The 22,621-nt window shown below is 39.0% G+C and overlaps 1 protein-coding gene across 1 annotated transcript; it reads right to left on the bottom strand.

Annotated features, from left to right (window-relative positions):
* Nucleotides 1–2,446: 2,446 nt before the first annotated feature.
* MCUR1 (mitochondrial calcium uniporter regulator 1) lies at nucleotides 2,447–18,868 on the bottom strand (the record flags this gene model as incomplete). The annotated part of the gene is made up of 9 exons (XM_081996374.1): nucleotides 2,447–2,959; nucleotides 4,266–4,380; nucleotides 5,501–5,554; nucleotides 9,119–9,190; nucleotides 11,514–11,555; nucleotides 13,198–13,299; nucleotides 16,039–16,142; nucleotides 17,585–17,698; nucleotides 18,574–18,868. The coding sequence occupies 9 exons, from the start codon at nucleotides 18,866–18,868 to the stop codon at nucleotides 2,904–2,906; spliced, it is 954 nt and encodes a 317-aa protein (XP_081852500.1). The 3' UTR covers nucleotides 2,447–2,903.
* Between the last annotated feature and the right edge of the window lie 3,753 nt (nucleotides 18,869–22,621).

Below are 22,621 nucleotides of genomic sequence, written 5' to 3'. Positions count from 1 at the left end.
TAAAGAACTTCCTGTCTTTGCTGTGCAAATATGGAAGTTCACAGAGAAAACTCACAGCTAGTTCTATCATAGGCAGACTGTTACTCTTACACACTCTCAATAGAGATGGGCTATTCCTGAAAGCAAATCAGAGCTGGAGCTCAGCTTCAGCTGCATCCTCTATTCTTGCAAACTAACTTAACAGAGAGCGCCTCAGAGATCTAGCATTTGTAGATTAATTTTTTTCCTTTTACACTTTTTTCCTGCCAGGCAGGAAATGAACTGATAATTTCTGAATCAAGGGGGAGCTACTGTGGTTTTTCATAGCTGAAGTGGCTTTATGGTAAAACAGTTCCATTTATTTTTCACTTGCATCTTTTGAAAGAGCTCTGCAGATGAAAAATTAAAATCTGAAGTCAGAGAAATGAAAAGTATTTGTTTATTTAGAATTGCTACCGATTCAAATTAAAGACACTATACAGCATGATACAGAGAGATTTATAGAAAAAAAAATTGGAGAATTGCCAAATTAGGTCTCCCATTTATGAATTTGGTGCTCATTTGACACTGAACTGTTCCTTTTCAAGAAATATTTAGTAGTACGTCCTGATGTATTTGCGCTTCTCACCTGTACCAAAAGGCTCATTCTCTGAGTTTAAATCTCTCTTTGAAAGAATTTGTGTTTGGAAATATATGGAGGGATTTTCTACCTTTTTGGAATGCCAATAAATACATGTGGTACACATCATGAGACTGCATTAGAAAGATTGCTAAACTGATCTTTAAAATCAGAGGAAGCCAGAGATGATTTTGCATCTATGCAACACAGGATAGGAGTAACAAGCTTTTACATCACACTTGAAGACTTTCTGGATGAGGAAATAATAATTACGTTCTATTTAGAGCGTCCTTTTCATGAATGACATATTAACTTTATTCCTCATTTAGAACACTCACCAAGAAGTGCTGGTTTTCCTCACACTTCGCTAATTCCAGGACAATGCTGTTCTATAACCTGTCATTTCCTCCTTCCACCAGCCCTGAAAAGAAATTTATTTGCATAGTATCTATTTTTGGCAGAATAGACCCTACATTTAAAATTAGTTCTAAATAATTATTTTAGTGATTATTTATCAGATGTTCAAGCATACAGGCAAAGATGTACTGATTACATAGACACATATAGAATCATCTCTCCTGAGAAGATAGGAACCAACACTGAAGCCATTCCAAACATTAAATGATTGCTTGTCTAATTTGAGAGTGTCAAGTCCTGTAAGCTAGTACAAAAAAAAAAAATTTAAATAAAAAAGTGAAGATCTTTAATACAGATGCATTCAATTTCGAGGGGCTGTCAAGTTATTCTGCAATAATACTTTTCCTTACATTATTGACTGTTCTTTTCTCTTCAGTGTGTTAGAGTGGCTGTCAACTTCACTAATTCTCAGCTTAAAAAAAAGTCCTATTAGTAGTGACTTACCTTCAAAGAGATTAAATTAAAATTTTAAAAATTGCATTTATAATGAAAACCCAGCATATTCTATGAAATATTCAAAATTCTTTATTTCAGGCCAGTACAGTATTGTTACAGGCACAAAGTAGCCAACAGCTTTACTTTCATTAAGCAAAGCCATGATTGTGCTCTAGCAGCATTTATTACCAGTGCATACATTGTTCTCTCTCCCCAAGAGCAAGCAAGAAAGGGAAATTTCCCTTCACCAAAGGACCACAGATGGCAGCTCTGCTACTAAAGCAGCCATGTCATCAGTGGAAGAATGACAGATAGTTGGATACACTAGATGCCTGCCTTCATTGCTTTCAGTTGCACTTACTAGTTCACATGGGCTTGCTCAGAACTGGATTGAACATCTTCGCAAGTCTCCATTACTGCTTTCATTATAATAATCACTATCAAAGTTCCACACTGAAGAACCAACAAGAATTTTTTGTTTTGTTTGTGTTTTTTTTTTTTTTTTAAGTAAAACAACAAAAAACCCAGAAGACTGTCAGTATTGCAGTTCCCTCACCTAAGACACTGCTTCATAACCACAATTTAAGATCTCTTCCTTTCTAGAAGCATCAATTCCCTTCCATCAAGAAGGCAGCACCAGAGACACTTCATATCACTTAATTGTAAATTAACACAACCAGCGTATTTTACTGCATTTCAAACTTCCAGTTACAGTGGTAAAGTTCACAATTAGCATATGGAATGAGTATCAGATACTTATATGTACCAAAGGCAAGTTAGTCACTAAAACTTCTACAAATATATTACAAACAAAACTAGCAGCAAACACTGCTATCATTACACAGTACTCTCATGAAACATGACTGATTGGATGGCCAGCTGATAACTGTAATGTTACATAAATAGCAGAACAGATATTTGATCATAGTAACTGTATGAACAAGTGTTAGGAGGGAATCAAGCATGATTCAGTTAACACAAATTCTACTTATACAAGAGTGCCTCCAAGCCACAAAACACGTAGTTTCAGTTTTACATTAATAATCAAGATTTCAGTCCGATACATGCAACTGGCTCCGGCAAGGCATGTCTGAGGAGGCAATGGAACATCGTTCCATAGATTCTTCTCTACAGCAGGCAGCCCCATAGGATTGGTACAAATGCCAGTCTTTGCTTATATGACAGTTCATAGCAGCAAAGTGTACTGCAGTACAGAATGAAGGGAAAGAGCAGAAATGCATATACCACGATTTCATCAGAGGTAAGTTTCAAAATATGCATGATATGTGTACAGTTTGTTTCTAGGCACATCTTTGGTTACATTCTCAATACAGTCTGCTTTACAAAAAAAAAAATAAATAAAACAGTCAAGACTTGGTTAAAGTCCAGGCAAAGATAAAACTTCTTTTTTTCAGAAACCAAGACAGTAGAGTCCCTTTAAATTGATGTTTTATTATATCCATAAACGATAAAATCCCAGTGCTACAGTAAGGCATGTAAATACTGAACCTGAAAGAAAATAAAAACGGGGAGGAAAACGGAGACAATAAATCATTAGGTCTCAGAACATTTCTTCAAAAAGCTATGTACACATCTTACTACAATACTAAAAGTGTAACCATCACCCCATATAAGAAAATAAGGTTTTAATTTAAAACAAACAATTTCAAGGTGGAGGGGCACAAAAATGACAAAGAAGGAAAGAAAAAAAGAACACAGGAAAACTGGGCTGGAAAACTACCAAAAGGCTGAAAGAAACCCTTAGTTGCTTACCATTCCAAAACAGATCAATATGTCAAGTTACAGTTGTAAAGTGAGGAAATGAATAAGAAGGTTATTAAATCATAGTCAAGTATTCAGCAAACAAATAAGTGAAAGCTATCTTTAACAAGGCTTATCAGTTCATAATTTTTTTAATTTCTATTTAAATGAAATCAACTTTTGGTTTCTAGATATACACACAAAAGATTTTTGCCATTGTTTGCAACACGAGCACTTCAAACACAATGCAAATTATTGTTAATTTTTTTTTCTCCATGCAGAGTTCCATATATTTTTGAATAGGGATGGTGGGGAAAAGAATTTCCTCTCATTTTAATAAATTGCCTTTTATTTTCCAGTAATGGTTCTCACTAAAGGTTTTATGCCTGAAGTACAGTACTATGAACAGATGTAAGTGATTATATTTGTGACAAAATCCATTGTGAAAGAATAATCATAAAATCTAAATCAGAAGAATAATATTCTACTGGAAAACTGCTCATATAATAGCGCTGCACACTCAGCAGAAAAATGTCAAAATATTAGTTACCGATGGCAATAATGTAGGAACACACATTATATATAGTATTTTTCTAACGCACATGCCTAAAAAATGAAAGCTTAACAAATATGTGGTGCTGAACAGTCAGAAAAGTTGAAACGTTCCATTTTGCATATGTCATAGCTCCATCAGACAGATGAAGAAATCTTAGAAATGCATACAGCAGGCTGCTTTTATAAATTAAGTCAGACAGAGAAGAACTTTTTGGCCGTTGTTAACAGGCAGCCTTTTAGATTTCTCACACACATTATTATTACAGTGTAAAGCAGGGGGAAAAAACAAGAGAGTCATACAGCCATAGCCCATGCAAAATAAAGTTGCAAATCATAGGATATTGTGTCTCAGTTAAGTACACAAATAAGGCTGCTAATCTTGACTGAGACTATTTCAAGTATTCTATGTTTTAATAAGGGCATTTATGAACACAGTCAATTGAGAGTTTGTCAAACAATGTTTAACAGTTTCACCAGAGAAAACCATCAGATTCCTTACCTGCTAAGTACTTAATATTATCAAGTTTGTGCGATTCGAGCATTGTTTTCAGATCTGCAACTTCTGTGTCTATTTTTCTGTCTGTTTGTGTCAGAGCTCGATCTTGTTGTGCATGCTAAGAAACAAAGCAACAAAATTATGCAACTTTAATGGTTTCTAGTTTATTTAGAAATTTAACCCATCCCTTCAAGTTGTATTTTTGGTTCCTCCTTAAATGTATGTTAATTTGCATTCAAAGAGAACAAGTTCCTTCCTAGATGATTATATCCAAGGAACTGAATAATATGGTGAACTTGGAAGTTTATATGATTATACGTTCCTTATCATGTAATCTTAGAAAGTGGCAGAACTGGATGCCTTCTTATCTCAATCTAGTAACATAAACATTAACTTCAATCTGTCATTTGGCCCACTGATATTAAAGTCACTGCTCAACTACAAGAGCTATTGAGAAGTCTAAGAGCCTTTTGTGACAAAAACATACCAGAGCATAAAGACTTATGGATCATTAGAAAAACTGAGAATCAGTCTCCTGATGTAAAAAAACATCTTCATCTTGTAATGAATTCTACCACAAAACCAGCTACAGACAAAGTCAGAATGTGATTATGACAGAAGACAGGACTTCTGTAAAAAAAATGGGATAGAGTCATTACTCGGAAAAGACTGAAAGATCAAACTTGTAAACTGAGAACAACAGCTGCTGAGTTGTTGGTATTTTCAAATCAGCACTACTGAAACATTGTGAATCAGTTAATGATTTACTGCTACACATCTTCCTAGGGATAATTCCTTATACTACTGAAAGGAAAAAAAAAAGGAAGAGGAAGTGCTTGGTAAAAGCCTCCTCTAAAATGAAGCCAAATCAATCTAGCAATGTGTTTCAGCCTCACTGAACACAGGTGGGGGGAGGAGATAAATTAATTTCACAAACGAACATTAAAAGTAGAATTCCACTAGAGAAAATACTACATGCATGAAGTTTCAAAACAAAGTGACCACTGAACAGTTTATATATACATACAGAGGGTCTAATAATATATACGAAAGCTTTATGTTCTGTAAACATTCCAGTTATTTGTACCAATATGAAAATACACAGGGAAATAATAAAGCATAATGACATTTTGTACATTAAAGCGTCTAGAGACATCAACAATGCCAAACAGAATGTCAGGTTTATAACACAAGTAGAAAAAGATTTGCTGTGTAATAATCAGCTACCAAGTTCTTACCAATTCCACTATTTCTGTCCTCATTTCAAGTAGTTTTCTTTCATTAAGTGAGTACTAGAGGGGGGCAAAAAAAACCAAACATGACATTGTCATTAAGCTTTTCCTCCCGCACTTAAAAGCATATTTCTTTGTTTCCAAATTCTGTAGAACACTGAATCTGGACAAAGTTATTGTCTGACAACACTTGGGAGACAGTACTGTAGGATAATTGCTGTCCTTCAGAAAAAGCACAATTTAGACAGATGTTAATCCACACCTTTGAACTGTAAAGCACAAGTCCATCAGACACTAATCTTCTGCAAAAACTGTATATATTAATAAGCAGTTGGAAGAAAGTTTGGCAGATTTGCATTTCTGAAAAATGAAGACCTATGATTCTAAACAGTAACTCTGGAACAGTTAACTAATCCATTGAGCATACAAGCACAATTAAGACTGAACCATCTACTTTCTTCAGGAAGGGGAATACAGTTTTAAAACATCATCTCAAAACTCAGCTATCAAAGAAATGTTTAGCCAGCATTGCATGCGCTCACCATTTATATTCTTCTGACCATCACTTAATGATATATTTGTTAAACATAGAACATTTGTACCTCACGTTAAGCCATTCATTTGTGGAACATAAAAAGTTGTGGCTTATTTTTAAGTTATAACTATTTGGGTTCAAGGAAAGATAAATCCAAATTAAAGAAGCATACCTGTAAGGCAGGTTACCTGACTAATGAACGGGCATGATCTACCCTGACATCTATATTGGTTCCTGTCCCACCACTGGAGCAATTCAATTATGCATAGACAGCTGCTAAACTGCCAGTCTATAGCGCAGAGTATTAAGGTCATCAGGCACACATCTCAGAATCTTCATTTACACAGCAATAACCTCATCTGTTGACATGCCCATGTGGAAAGTTGCTTTATTTTTAGTCCACTCTGGCAACTTATTCCACTCTGACATTAAACTCAGATTAATCTACATAAATTCAATAAATTGAAAAATCCTTCTTAAAGATCTAGAGCTCTGTTTGGATTTTTGACTGATCTAAGGATGAAGTTAAGAGATAACAGGCTGCTACAATGTGGAAAATGACATAAACATAAAGACAAATAACAGCAAGTCTACAATTAATGAAACAGTCACTAAATTCCGCAAAATGAGGAGAGGGACAAAAAAAATTTCAGACATTTCATATAAATATACATTTTTGAAAGTGGTAAGATGGCAGAATATTTATAAAAGAATCTAATTAAAATTACGTTAGAGGTGAAATTTCATGTAAAATTTGACCTCACATTAATAAACTGATCATCACTATCAAAAGAACCATGACACTTAAAATAACCAATTTTATGGATTGAAATAGTTCATCTGTTTTACTTTAAATAGATGCTGTTAGCCAAATACACATTTGTTGAATAATTTCTATTCTACAAACTTCTTTCTTGAGGTTTGTATTTGTTAAAGCTTTGCTTTGTGGCTAGAACTTTCTAGGTCAGACCCAAGTATCTTAAACTTAGGTTTAAGACAGTGAAATACACCCTTTTACTGCAAGGCATCACAACACTTCTGTAATAACACCAGTGAATTTAAAAAAAAAAAAAAAAAAAAAAAAAAAAAAAAAAAAAAAGAGACAGACAAGGTTAAACCCCCTCCCTGAAATTCAGCAGGGAGATTTCCCCTTAGGTCCATGTTTTTCACAGTGCAGAGAAAATTCAGTTTTGTCCGATGCATCTTGAGATTTTTAACAGCAACCTTAGAGGCACCACAATGCATGAAAACATGAATATATATGGAATTTTGAACCGTACTGCAAGTTTTTAAGTCACATCTGCATCACTGCAGATATAAATCACAGCATAAAGAGATGTGCGTTAAGCAATGTAGGGTTCTCCAAGAAATGTAAAGTGGAATGAACTAATTAAAAGATAAAGCATTTAGAGTTTGAAATTTTAAAGACTGCCCACATCAGTGTTGACAAATTAAGGAATTCTCCTTCAGAACTTATTCCAAGCAAAACTGAAGGATAAGAACATTTTACTTAGTGCTTCAAGTTAAATCAATTTAAGCTCAGGACATTTCTCTTCTGAATAGTAACTTAGTAAGAATGCACAGTAATCTCCAATAATCCCGAGTTGTATTCTCAGAAAGATAGATATTCAGTCCTAAATCACATCACAATCCAAGTAAATATGATAATGATACTCTCTGCCTACTGTAGAAAATGTTGGATTACCTCTCACCCACTACTCAGCATATGCTACAATCTGCTCCCCATTCATCATTTCCTTCTCTGTTCATGCATGGCAATTAAAGTGGGGGAGTGAGGGGGAGGGGGGGGAAAAAAAAAAGAAGAGTAGTTTTCACAGTAAATATGAAATTATAGTTGCACAACAGACTACAAAGTTGGTCAACTTTCTTAAGAGAAAGCTGACATATAGTTTGCTTTTCCTGGGAGGCAGTCAAAATAATGTAGCGTTCTGAGCAATACACAGAGTCCAGGTTCCAGGATCCTACATAAATATACAAAAACACACTAGTGCCTAATTTATCACTGGTAAATTGGTTTTAAATAGGTTTTGTAAACCCAAAGTATTGCAAAGCTTATGATCTGCACAGTTAATACATTTCATATGATGCTTTTTTAAATCATTAGCATAAAGTATTAACCTTTAAACAAGAATTCTACCTGCTCAAGTTTTACTTTATTCAAGAATCTACCATGGGATAACAGACTGTTAGTCATTATATTAAATCACTGACACAGCTGTTACCTAAACTAATTATTGTGAAAAAGTCCAAGGGGCACACACAGAAGATAAATGATATCTACTTGAACAGTTCTTATTGCCTAGATTGGAGATAAACATTAAGTCTTCATGACACACCTGTGAAAAAGGACTGAACAAGAAGTAAAATTAATAGAAAAATGTCATTAGAAGATCTTTCAATCTAGAAGATACAATTTCTTTGAGATCCTAAAAGCTATTCAAAAAGGATCTACGGGAACAGAACTCTAAATAGAGTGCTATATATAAAGCAAAAAATTGTTAATCTTCTAATTCTTCATCTACATTATTCTAATTTAAGATCACATCAATTCAGTTCTACCAGATATTTCAAAGTTCAAAACAATCTGAACCACTATCAGTTACAATTAAAAAAATGACAACTATTTTCACAACAAGTATTTCCTGACAAACTAGCTATGCTATAAATTCTTTAACTATAAGGAAATGAAACATCTTCAATGATAATAAATTTAATGAAATGTATAAACTTAATTAAGCATGAAAATAGAGATACACTAATAGCATAGAAAACGTCTAGGCAGCTAGTCAGCATATTTAGATTAAATATCTAATATATTTAAGTGTAATGTGTTAATCCTGATATTAAAACAATATCAAAATAGACAGACATACAAAACCAAACATGGCACCTTGTACTATAGCAACATAATTATTAATAATAACAATAAACAACTTGGATTAATACATCTTAAAGCTGAATGATACTATAGATTAATATGAAAATGCTCTTTGGGTAAGATGCTCTTACCCAAATTTGGAGATTACTCACTGTTTAGATGCTTCTATAAGAAAGTAACAAAAGCTTACCAATTCTTTTACTCTGCTCTTCTCTAGGTTTAGGTTTAACTTGTTATCTGCACGAACTTTGGTAATTTCATCCTAATGGGAACAATTGATAAAGCAGCAAGCAAGATTTACTACTTAATCATAAGCAGAAAAAAATTAGACAAATATGTTTCTTCACGTATGGCAGGAATCAAGCTTCTCTCAAATTAATTTACATAATTTTCCAAAGTATAAGTACTCTTATTCTTCCCCCAGGAAATACTCATGTTCTACAGTATGAATTGGATCTTCGAATCAAAAACTAGCAGTTGCTTTTCAAACCAGAACACTGAGAACAGCAGTTAACTGAGAGCACATCCTTCTATAAATGCTGGGAATGCTTCATATATGCCGTAACTCTCTCTGATTTCTAGATCCATACCTAGGTACACATGTATGTTGGACTTCCTACATGAAGCAATCTTGATGCTCAAAATAACTCTAAAAGCAGTTTCTAATCTTCCCATGTAAAAGTAAATCTGTTTCTAAAGACTACTACAGCTAGGGCTTTCAGAAAAAAGCTACAGACAGCTTAGAAGCCAGGAAACTTTTTTTACATTTTTAAACGTCTAACTTCTTTAAACTAACACAAGTTGTACACTTTCATTTTACTTCATCAATAGCTGTAAGTGATTCCTGCTTTTCTCAGTGACAGCTGCCATTTTAATGCAACCTCCTGGCAGGAATTCCAGCCAGCTGACAGTTTGTCATGAGGCAAACTGCTGATCAAATGAATGTGTGGGAGAAGCAAAAGATTGCTGATGTTCTGGGAGATTCTACTACTAAAAACAAGTACGCATCTCTCAAGTAGGCCAATGTCAACTAGTCAAGAGTTCATTAAGTTAGTAAGAACAATAATTAGACTCAATTCCTGTGTTTGAATTTTTGAACTTTAGTTTACAATTAGATGTCATTACAACATGATACATTACAGTTCAATGAATCAAAAAATTAGAAATATATTTTTCTTAAACTTTTACAATGTTACGTCGTCTTGTCTTTTAGAGGAACAAGTATGAGCAAACATAACTCTCGCAAGGGCAAGTTATTTAAATTTTACTTTTAACTGTAAATATAAAAGACGCTAGCTTTTAAGAAAAGACGACTCAGATCCTTGATGGTCTACCAGTGGATTACACTAGCTCATTTATATGCAACTAAAATAATAAAATAAGTTGAAATGCAAAAATTAGATGCCAAATGTATTTTGAAATGGTATTCTGAAAACCCAGATGCATTAGGCATTTCATAACACAATATAAAACATGCAGGATTAGCCTGGAGAAATTTATGTTCTCCTTTTGGAGAGGACAGTGCAAAAAGGAATTAAAGAGAATAGGAAAGAAATCGCAAGGAGGCACTACGCTGACTTTGACCACTTTCTCAGCTAACTCAACAAGTCCAATATTCTGCCAGTTTCATGGACAAATCCTAGGGAAAGAAGAATGCTCCATCCTTCCAGCTAAGAAGGACATCACAGCAGGAAACAGCAGTTCTCACGTCAGATGACCATACTCCCTAAAAACAGTTAATGTTTCCCAGTTTCCAATCTTAATCACTATTGCAAGAATGTTTGTTTCTGTGTAAAGGCTGCTTATGACTCCACACTCATTGAAATAATAGATTTTAAGACAGTCTTGGTTTTCATGGTAGAAGGGTGTTTGGAGTACTATTCAAGACAGGCAAACCATAAAGAACACCTGATAATTATCATACACATTCTTATTCTTAACAGAGTAAATTTTCCCCAGAGAGTCTGTTTTCTTCCAAAGGTCATTTGCTCCCAGACAAATGGGGCCAAACATAATGGTCCCAAACTTAGTGGCCTAAAGAAATGATTTCAAAGCTGTTTTAAATTTTGGACAGATAACAGATATGTCTTCAAACAAACAAAAAAAACCCCAAAACCACAAAACCAAAACCAAACCCTAAATGCAACCCCCCCCCCCCCAAAAAAATCCCACAAACACAACCAACAAGAAAACCCCAAACCAATTAGAAAGTGCTGTAATTTTAAAAGTATGTTCCATCTGTACATGTAACAGACAGCCCTAAATGCAGAACTTCACTCAGCCTTAACCATGACACAGCAGTTAGCCACTTTCTGAATCTAAATTAAGGACATGTAAAAAAAACTTCAGTTAAGTTTTTCTTCACCTCTTGTACCATTCACAGATCTCTGTCACCATAAAGGAAGTATGTATGGAATTGTTTTTGCTGCAGCCCACAGAGTACCATCAACTGCAATTTCAGTATCCTATGTCTCACAACAATTAAGCACAGCTTTTAAAATAAAATCTTGAAAGCAACAATTATTTTTTATTTAAAGCAAACTAGACAGGTGTTCATTCTTAATTATGTTGGTATGGTATCTTACCATGACTTGCTTCTTTATCTGCTGGAGTTCAAGTTTTATTTTCTGGAAGAGTAGAAAAAAATTGTACACTTTATTACTGTATGTAAAACCACATAATCTAGAAATACTGATGAATGTGCATGACCAGTAACAATTAATATGAAATTCATAATGTGAAAAGGCAAAACGAGCGTGGTTTAACTCTTATGTCCTCAATATGTGTATAGATATATGCACATGCATACACATGCATGTTTACTCAGTACTGTGCATTTCCAAACAGCAGCACAAGACAGAAGCTAGCAGTGTCCCACAGCAGCATAGGATGGTATTAACAAGAGTAAAGCCAGCAGGCCAAGGGAAGTGATCATTTCCCCAATTCAGCACTTGTGAGCCTGCACTGGAAGTGCTGTGTCCAGCTTTAGACTCCCTGGTAAAAGACAGATGTTGACATACTGGAGCAAGTCCAGTGGTGGGTCACGAAGATGATGAGGGGCTGGAGCACACTATGTTGGGGGTGAGGAGGAAAGAGACCGGGGTTTGTTCAGCTTTAAGAAGAGATGGCTAAAGGGCAATCATACTGCAGCCTGCAACTACCCAAAGGTCTCTAGAGGTCCTTTCCAATCCAAATAATTCTATTACTTTATCTGTTTCAAAAGATACATGAAATAGAACATACTACAGCTATACCTATTAAACCTCTCTGGAGATCATCCAGTCCAATCGCCTGCTCAAAGCAGGGCCAACTGCAGCAGGTTGCTCAAGGCCATGTCCAGTTGGGTTTTGAATACCTCCAGCACAGGGACTCCACACCCTCTCTAGGTACCCTATTCCAGTTTTCTGCCACCCTTATAGTAGAAAGGGTTTTCTTATATTTAAATAGAGTTTCATGCATTTTGATCTGTGCAAATTACGTATTACTGTGTCACTGGACAACACCAGGAAGAGACTGTCTGTCTTCTTTATACCCTCCCTTCAAATAGTTGTATACACTGAGATCCCCTCTGAGCCTTCTCTTCTCCAGGCTAGACAGTCCCCTCTCTAGCGGTCTTTCCTCATATGTCAGATGCTCCAGTCCCTTACTCATCTTTCTGGCCAGCAGAAAGATTTGCAACCTTTCTGGTTGGACTCTGTCCAGCGGGTCCATGTCTCCTTTGCGCTGGAGAGCCCAGAACCGGACCCAGCACTCCAAATGAAGTCTCACCAATGCCAGGCAGAGGGAAAGGATCACCTCCCTTGACACACTGGCAGCCCTCCTAACACAGCCCAGGAGTCTGTTGTCAGCCTTTGCCACAAGGGCTCATCGCTGGCTCATGGTGCACTTGGTGTCCACCAGGACTCTCAGGGCCTCTTCTGCAAAGCTGCTTTCCAGCTGATCACTCCCAGCCTGTCTGGTGCCTGGAGTTATTCTTCCCCAAGGGCAGGACTTGGCATTTCCATTTGTTCAACTTCATGAGATCCCTGTCATCCCATTTCCCCAGCTTGTTCATGTCCCTCTGAATGGCAGCACAACTGCCTGATGTATCTGCTCCCAGCTTTGTATCATCTGCAGACTCGCTGATGCACTCTGCTCCATCAACAAGGTCATTAATGAAGGTGTTAAACCATACTGTCCCCAGAGCCCTTGTACCCTTGGGTACAAGACGTATCATTAGAAAAAATAAGCAAGCGCTAAAATAGCACTTTCCAAGACAGTGATTTTTACCTCATTTTCTGAACGAAGTGCTGAAAATTCACTTTTTTCTAAAATAATCATGTCCTTTTTCACACCACCAATATGGGACATTACTTGCTGAAGTGCAATTTCCTTTAAAAGAGGGAAGAAAACATCAGAACATATCATAACTATAATGCTCTTTATATATTTTTAATTCAGCAATTTTAGATTGATTATCTGATCTTCAGAAAGCAAGATAAATTAAGTGACAGTGACAAAATAAGCAAGTCAGGCTCAAACGTTGGTAACTTTTGATAAAATTAGCAGTGCTGACAGAATAATTCAATTAATAACCTAAGAAATAGTTTCTTCCAAGTCGTCAAATTCTTAAGCTAGCAAAAGCATTAGGGAGAGAAGTCTCATGCGGAAAGCTGGCTTTCAGACCAAAACTCCTCAATGCAGCCATAGTCTTTTGTAACTACCTCCTCTTCTACCTTCCCCTGCCAAGGGGGCTCACTCTGCTTCGCTACTCAGAATCATGCCCTATACTTACACTTTTAATTGCTCTTATCAGTCTGTTATACTGAGCTGACAGAAGACAAATGTGTCCTCTGCAACTTTCAAGGACAGAAAAATCTGTAGACATTGTTCTAGATCCTACACTATCCACACGTGCAAACAGGGACTGCCTTCTCTTCTCTGAAGATCACCCTCTAATAAGTAGTCCCTTGCTTTTGATTCTGGACTAAGAACCCTACAAAGCCAACACAGCACAAGCTTCACTTTTGTCAGGAAATGCTATTCCAATTTGCAGTGTTATATCTCTAAGTGGCATCTGGAGATGCCTTACCAGGCTACCTGACTACAAGACTGAAAAAAAATGGGTCAGTGTACTGGACACATTACAAAAAGTCTACAGAAAGAGTACTGCCGTGGACACCTCTTCTCTTACTCCCCGATGTCTCCAGCTTGCTTTTGTTCTCTCCCTTCTTCAAAGAGCTCAGAAAACAGAATCTTCCATGTTTTTTCCCTTCCCCATCTCTACACATACATATATATTACTTTTTCCCTAAGGTTTTATCTAACCATTGTAATACTTCATCTTTTATATAGCCAACTATGGCTTAATGGTAATAGTTACATCCACAACATTAACAACCTTCTTCCAATTCTTCATTCTCTTTTTGCCTAAGCCCTTGTGCATTCAAAGACTGTAAGGAAGTACAAGTTTATCATGTTGTCCAGAGTTCATGGCATACACACCTTCTTGAGCTGCCTCTATCTTAGCATGCTGTACAAACCTGCACATTTGAATCTGAATGGCAGAAAGTCACCTGAGGTTGAATCTAACAGTCTTGGAAAGCAGCTACCACCAGTAGCAACATTTAATTCAGCACAAAACAAAGGAAAACATGTTTACTTTTATTCAAAAGAGCTGGGCATAGAAGGAGGTTGAGATTGCTTATTGTAGACTGCTTACTATATATAGTACAACCAACCATGGGAGAAAAGGTCCCGTTAAGATTGCATTCCTTGACTGACTGTGGAACGAATTCAGCACAGGAGGAGGAAGCACTCCACGACTGCTTTGCCTGGAACCTAAAAGCTAGAAGGACGGGCTGAAACCTCCCTAGATGGAAGGTGGTGCACAATCCAGGTATCCCACTTAATGTGATGCCCTACTGCCATTATTAGACTATTATACTACAAAGACAGCAACTGCTGTCTTCTCATGTTTTAAGACAGCAGCCTAGTTACTAAGAAATAAGTTAAAGCTTGTGCTCAGAAGGTGACTTGGGGCTGTGAATCCGAGCCTCACAGAGCAGCCCATGGGGCTGTACTTCAGCTATGCTTCTTGTCAGCATTGTCTATTTGATCAGCTTACATGTCAGGGAATTCCAGCACACCAGATATTGTAAATTCCATTCAAACGCTAAAGTTCCACATGTAGTGAATCACGTCTCACTCTGAAATTCAGTTTCATTTCTGGACCCTGATGCCTAGAAGCTCAACACTGTCATGTTCAATTCTTTACATAAATCTACCTTTGGATGACCTGACAAAGGGCCTCAAAAAATCACAGCCAATATTAGAACAAGAAGCCTTGCCTCCAGACACAATTATTAGTCAAAACAATCATTCCCTCACAAGTCAAAGCTAATAATTCAGTTCGGTTGTACGCAATTTCCTGGTAGCCAGGATCTCTGCAGATACTCAGCATTATCAGTCTATTTACAAGCAAGTTTTCTTCACGTCCTCCCACCAAGATGCATATGCTGGGTAGATGTAGAGGATACCATGAGCAACGTATGCAAAGGAAAAAGGAGACATATTTCAGTATCAGCATCCAAACTATACATGTTCCTATATCTTATCAGTGTAATCAATCATACCCTAAAAACATCATATAAAAAAAGAAATTCAGCTACATTCTAATACAATATAAATGTCATCGTGAGACAATAAGATAAATAAAAAGGACCACATAACAGGGTGGTAAGTAACTGCAGGAATCTGTACTTCCTTGTTACAAGTCTACAAAATAATCTATGTAGGAGTTGTAACTATTCAAATCCATGCGTTGAGTACATCCTATGTCTGTCTAAAAGCCTTCTCAATAATTCTATTTCATGCTACAATAAGGTTGAAACTAAAAGACTACCCCTGGTTTGCATACCAACTCACAGTACCTAAATCTCAAGGTCCATCACAACACTTCGTTAAGTATTTGATAAACCCAGACAAAATTCCCTAGCCAATAGACACACAGGGATGTTTGTTCTTCACCTTCAGACTTTTAAAATACAGTAATAAATAGCAACATATATTTCACTAGCAGGCATACTAGGTTTTGATTTACTTTAACCCCACCATTGTCTCTGACCTAACCTGCTGTACTTTGGTGACCATGTCCTTGTAAATCATATCCAGGTTGGTGTTCGTGATTTTCACTAATGCAGATACAATGACCTCCGACTGCTGAGTAGTGAACCCTAAGCAAAACAAAATGCAACAACATTCAGAGACAGACCTAAATCTGGACAGTTTACAGAAATGCCACTTGCTAATACTCAGCACCAAGTCAAAAAAAATGTCAGTTATGAAGGTAATAAAACATACTACTCTTGAACCAGTGCTAACAAAAGAACACAGTCAGTACACCCAAGTTCCCCCACCCCAAAATTATGTCTGTGACATATCACTTCTGTACTACAGCACTATTACCATATCAGCAGGATAAACTCTGGAAATTTTCTAGAAGTATTATGAAATGTCATTTCTCACATGTATGTGGTTATTTCTATGAGCAAGAATTCTGATCCTAAAAAGCAGATACTTACTTTCAGCACACTATAGTTCTTCACTACTGCTGAAGACGTGCAAAACTCAACAACTGAAAACAAAGCTACCAGCATTTGAGTCCCTGTTAGAAACCTTTTAAACTGAACATACTGGAAACTATTATAAAACATTGTCCCTAGATATATTCTCAACTTTTCCACTTTCAAAATGCATGGGTAAAAATGTCATGAACAAGATTTAATCATTATGAAAAGAACCACTTGCAAAAGCATGATTGTTTCAAACTAACTAGCAGTTAAGCGTGAGAAAGCACGTATGGTGTCTGAGAGTGAGTTGCTTTCAATAGCTGAGCTGATATCATAGTTTGCTACCACCAAAAGGAAGAGACAGCCCTCCTCCTGACACTTTGTACATCCTGGTGCTCACACAACTGCTCTGTGAGCTCACTAACTAGTGTCTCAGAATACCAATCAAGCAAAAGACCTGGAGAATTTTCTGAGAATTAGGTTGGCACATCAAAAGAGATGAAACCACATGGCAGGGGAAAGGGACTGGGACCTCTCCTTTTCAGGGATGGAGAGCTGTCAGAAGTCAATTCAGCTGTACTGAACTTCACCTGAAGGTACCTTCCCCACCTCAGCAACACTAGCATGAATGCAAAATAATCTATTCCCTTATCTATGTTTTAGCATAACAGCAGCCATATTTTATATAGTATTCCACGTTCTATCCCAAAAGCTGCATTTTAAATAGTAGTCCATGCTCAATCCTATTATAATACACTGTTGCATATTCAAGGTGCTATATACTGAATATGTAGGAATCCAATTAATACATTTTAAACCACTATCTTGAAAATTCTGGGTTTTTTAGCTTCAGTTCTTGAAATTTAATTTCTCTTCAGCATTTTCTATTATGAGTAGGATAATAAATTACTCCAATCAAAGTTATAAGATCACTGTTCCCTTTTGGAAGTAGAAAAAACCTGTATGTTCTTATCCAGTAATTTAAAAAAATAAAATCCGTAAGACTGAAGCTGTAACATCACATGTCAAGCAGTAAATAACTTTGCAAGCTAATGAAACACTCATGAAATGACTTTAGAAATAACTACGTTTTTCTAGTAAATTACCATTTTCTTCCAAGAGGCATACGAGCGCATGAGTGTCAAAACAAAGCTTCCTATTTCCCAGTAAGGAAATATTCCCTTTGCTTTGTAAAGATGATGACGCAGAGATGCTTACATCTGAAAAAAGAGACAAACAAAACGTAAGTTATTTTTAAAAAAGAATATTTAATCAACATATTTGCTTTCCATGAGTTTCCTTACTACCCCAAATATTTTTGATTTATGACAAAATACTAGACTGTACATTGAGATTATCACACCCTGCTTGAAATGGAAAAGGTATCCGACTAACAAGTTCTCTCCACAAGAGCTTGAAAATAGACAACAATGCTACTGCCGCACTTCTGAGACGCTCTCCAAGAATATAATGTTCTAGAAAAATCCCACCAAGTGTCAGGGTCTTAAAATTGTTCCTTTACTGTTATCAGCATAATCGGTGGAAGCTGTGAGCACTTCAAAGCTTTGGGGACTAAATCCACAGACTCCTTCCATTCTTTGTTAAAGAAGCAAACCTTCATTGCTTACCCTTTAGACAAAAAGTAATCACTCACAATTTGCCATGTACTATTTTTACAGAAAATATTTTCAACATTGAATGCAAATCTAAGGCAGTGTAGTTTCCACTTGGACATTTGCATAAACTGACAGAAGGAACGCAAGATGGAACGTGAGGTAAATTGTCAGGAGACACACCTCTCTGACCTCAAAGACATTACATTTTAAAACACTTGGACAGAAAATACGGCTGTGCCTTAGTTGCCTTACTCGAAGATCAGTAACGGATAACCAATTTAGTCTTCGGGGCTGAAAAAAACTCAGTCCTAATAACTACCGCCGCGGCCAGTTCCCAAAGCTGCTGCGGACAGCAGCGCAGCCCTTGCAGGCCCCTCGGGGGGCGCGGGGGACCCCCACGCCACTGGACTCCCGGGGGCGGGGGAGGTGACGGGGGCACCCGCGTCCCCTCGTGCCACGCTCCGCCTCCCAGCTCTCACCCCGCTCCCCGCAGCGCCGGCGACTCTCCCTGCCGGTCCCGCCGACGCGCCCTCCCCACCCCGCGCGGCCGTTAACGGCCGTAACGGCCGCCCTGGAGCCCAGCGGCACGGCCGGGCGCTGCCAGTCGCCGAAGCAGCGGCGTGCGGGGGAGGGGGGCGCGCGGCGGTCACGTGGCGCGGCGGCAGCGGCGGCGGGCGGGAGGGCACCGTCGGCGCCGCGCGGCCGCAGCAACAGCAGCAGCGCCCGCCTCCCGCCGCTCACAGCCGTGGCCGCGGCCGCCTGGCCCCTGGCCATGCCCGTGCCACCCGGTCCCGACGACGGAAGAGAGGGGAAGGAGGGAAACCGCTGCTGCTGCCGCCGCCGCCACCGCCGCCCCTACTGGAACGCCATCGCTGAGCACGCACCGCCCCGGCGTCTCACTTCCGCTACAGGCGGCGCTCACTTCCGCCTCCGGCACGTGGCAAAGCACGCGGGGGACGCCGCGAGAGGCTGCGGTTGATTTTACGGCTCACGCAGCCGCCGCGGCGAGAAGAGCGGCGCGGGCGGGCCGGCTGCGGGGCGGCGCCTGCGGCAAGTGGGTCGGGCCCGGCGGAGGCGGAGAGTCCCCCGATCCCCGGTGCTCGCCCTGCGGCCGCGGCGATAACGGCGGTACCGGCATCCCGCCGGCCCCGTGGGCCGCGGCCCTGGCGAGGAGTGGCAGGAGTTAGGCCGTTAGTGGCGCAGGCTCTGCCAGCCGTCGCGCAGCGGCCCCACTGCTGTTTCCCTCCTTTATTTAAGTGAAAAAAGCGACGAATACTTCGGCAGGGAGGTTTGTCTTGGTGCTGCAGGACGGGCACGATCCGGTGCCTCCTGTCCGACCTCCGACCCCTTCCTGAATAACTTTTTTTTCTTCTTTCTGGGCGAAGATAGACGTTTAGTAGAGAAAAGTGCATTTCAGACAAAACCTTGTTCCGTGGTGAGGCTGAGATTTCGGGTTTCAAAGTTACTAACCAAGTAATTTGCAGAATTAGGCAACTGGGTGGATCTAAGAGTCAGGAGCTTTAATCATTAAGTAATTGCTGTAAACGTCACAGCCGGTAAACTGTGCTAAGCTTGCAGTTCTGCTGCAAACCTGGGTGTACCGTTTCCTGCTCAGTTTCTAAATCAAATGTACTTAATATTTGTAGGGAATTAATATGAGAAGAGAGCAGTTAGCTCCCCTGTTATTTTCTGCTGGCAGCACTTATTTCAGAGCAAGTCTACTTTTTCTCTTGCGTACATGTTCACAAGAACCATGTGGCACCTTTTCTTCCTACCAGAATCAGTAATTACAGTAAATCAGTATGAAGGTGGAATCATGCAGGTGTATCTATATAAATGCAAAGGTAGGTGAACCGCCGTGGCATGTAGCCATGCCACCGCAGCACAGCTTGTCACTGCAGCTGGGCCAATGTACCTACACAGGGCTGGCGTCTGTAGCAGCAATTCCCTCCACCTGCTGTGGTGATAAAGCAGAACAGTAGAAGCCATCACTGTTACTACAAAATAAACAGTGTATATTACTTCAGTGTGTCAGAAAGATACTACTACAGTTACACGCTAGTCCTACGTGAACAGCCATTTCTTGAACCACTTGCACTGTACAAATTGAGGGACATCGGTGGGCTCACCCGCACTGCCGCGTTTGTTTTCATTCTAAGTAAAAGCAGAAACTTGCCTAATGTGCATTGCATCTGCTTGGCTGTTAGATGCATGTTGCCTGGCATTAGCACAGGAGTAATTCCTGACATTTGTGAGTCGGCAGGCAGTTGTCTTTTCATCTACGGGTGATTCAGAAATCGGTGCAGTATTTTCTTTGATATTCTTTTCTTCAATGATCCTTTTCAAAGCCCTGCGCTTGCTACGGCAATTGAAAGGCAAAATTGTGACTAACTGAAGTATCTCCTTTTATCTCATCTGCCGGTTTGCATTTTGCAGTTGATTTCTGCGCTTGGATATGTTGGCAGATAATGTATGCAAGAAATGCTGTACAGACGGAGCCTGTGACGGCAACTGGAGTCAGCCCGTTCAGGGGCAAATGCACCCGCGGGTCCTGGCTGTCACACAGTGCCCCTTGTCATCTTCTCTAAGGGAAGCAAAGTCACTGCCTCTAGCTACAGAGATCTCCTGGTGCAACTGACTTTCTCTCTTTGTGTCAGAGGTCTACTCGTTCATTTTTTCCCCTTTCTAGTGTCATCTTCCAGACGCTTCCCTGTTTCATCCTTCTCCGCGTTGAAGATTGTTATATACTAACCAGCAGGTAGATTCACTGAGCTCTGGAGGCAGCTTCAGTAGGCTGCAGTAGCTTCAGAGCTATCCGTTTTGCTAACTGGGCGTCAGGGACTAATTCCTGCATGAAGAGGCATAAGCAGTGTAGTCACAAGCCAGGAGAGGAAAAGATGAACAACTTTCTGCTGTCTCAGGATTCTAGGTTGCTTAATGCTTGGCTTTAATCTATCCGTTGCCCCGTGGAAGTTGTTAGGTCCTTACTTAGAGACTATAAATGAAACAAGCGCTGAAGGTTACATGCTTAGTGTCCTGAAAACTTTGTCCCTGCAGGCACACAGTGTTCACTGATCTACGAATTTATAACCCCCTTGGTTACAACAGTAAAATCTGCGGAGAAGGATTAAGAAGTGGTGGATGACCTTAAAAACTGGGGTAACAGAAATGGCAAAGTAATGCAAAGTGCAAAATAAGGACTAATAACAATATCTGCTGTACTTTTAGGTGAAAACTGAAGGGGAGAATAAAATGAGCTCTGAGAGGTATTGTTGACCAGCCAATGTGCTATGGCTGCAAGAAAAGCAAATGTAACCCTAAGGTATATCAAGTAGGGCATTTTCACTGGTTCACATGGAAAGTTTCATTGACACTTGAGTATAATGTAGTTTCAAATACAAACTACAGTTCTGGTCATTCCAATACAGGAAAGATGAATTCCTATTCAAACTGACAACCTAGTGTCAGCAGGACTAATTAAGGGGGGCGAAGGGTCTTTTCTGTTGCAGGTGATTAAAAAGAGATTGGCTTGTTTAGCTTAGCAAAACAAAGCTTGAGAGGGGATCTTGTTTCCATCTGTAAACAAAATAGTGTAAAAACAGGTAGAGAAAGAAACAAGAACCACTGTTTATGCAAGAGAACATTACTGGTAAAGGAACATTTGGAGTGAAGTGGCCATAAATAAATGTAGATTGGAAATGAAAAGGTTTTTACTCAACAGTCATAAAGTCATAGAATCACAGAATCATAAAATGGTTTGGGTTGGAAGGGACCTTAAAGATCATCTAGTTCCAACCCCCTTGCCATGGGCAGGGACACCTTCCCAACAGGAATCAGGAGGGATCAAAAATTGAAACTGGTTTTTAGATGGATGTGTTTGGCTTGTGAAAGGGATTGTACGATGCAGTTGCCTATAACAGCAAGGGACTGGTTCCTGTGCCCTTACATTAATTTTCCACTATGGAGATTTTTCACTTTCCCCCTCAAGCATCTGGGACTAGCCACTCTCAGAGAAAGACTAATGAGCTAAAAGGACCACAGATGCAATCCAAAATAGCATTGAATAGTCCTGTTATGTTCAAATGTTTTAACACAGTGACTGTACGGAGTTGAGGGGGATTAACAGCTGTCAGAGGTGATGAATACCTCAAACTGCTCTTAATTCTAAATGGGAAAAGCTAAAAAACTCCCAGGCTGGAAAAGAATGAGAGTCGCCAGTGCATGGATGCTCTCCCACTGTGAAGGGATTTTTTAAAGGCAGCTATAAAGGCATTGGAATGAATATGCAAATGCTAAAGTGCATTTGGAATCATTCCAGTCCTGTTATATCAGGGATGAGTGTGTCCCAGTGGTTTTAAAGCAAAGGTGGCACCCAACATACTGAAGACGGGAAATAAAGCGATGCCATTGTTTTCCTCAGCTACGGCAGGTAATAATCTTAAGTGTTCAAAATCTTCTCCTATTCTTTTCAGGTGGATGCGTAGGTGAAATCCTTCCTCTGTTATTTTGTTTTCTTTTTAGTGGAGA

The sequence above is a fragment of the Phaethon aethereus genome, assembly GCF_964289735.1.
Source record: "Phaethon aethereus genome assembly, chromosome: 2".
Taxonomy (NCBI): domain Eukaryota; kingdom Metazoa; phylum Chordata; class Aves; order Phaethontiformes; family Phaethontidae; genus Phaethon; species Phaethon aethereus.
The sequence above is the reverse complement of the archived record's forward strand: the minus strand, read 5'-3'. Positions and strand labels throughout refer to the sequence as shown.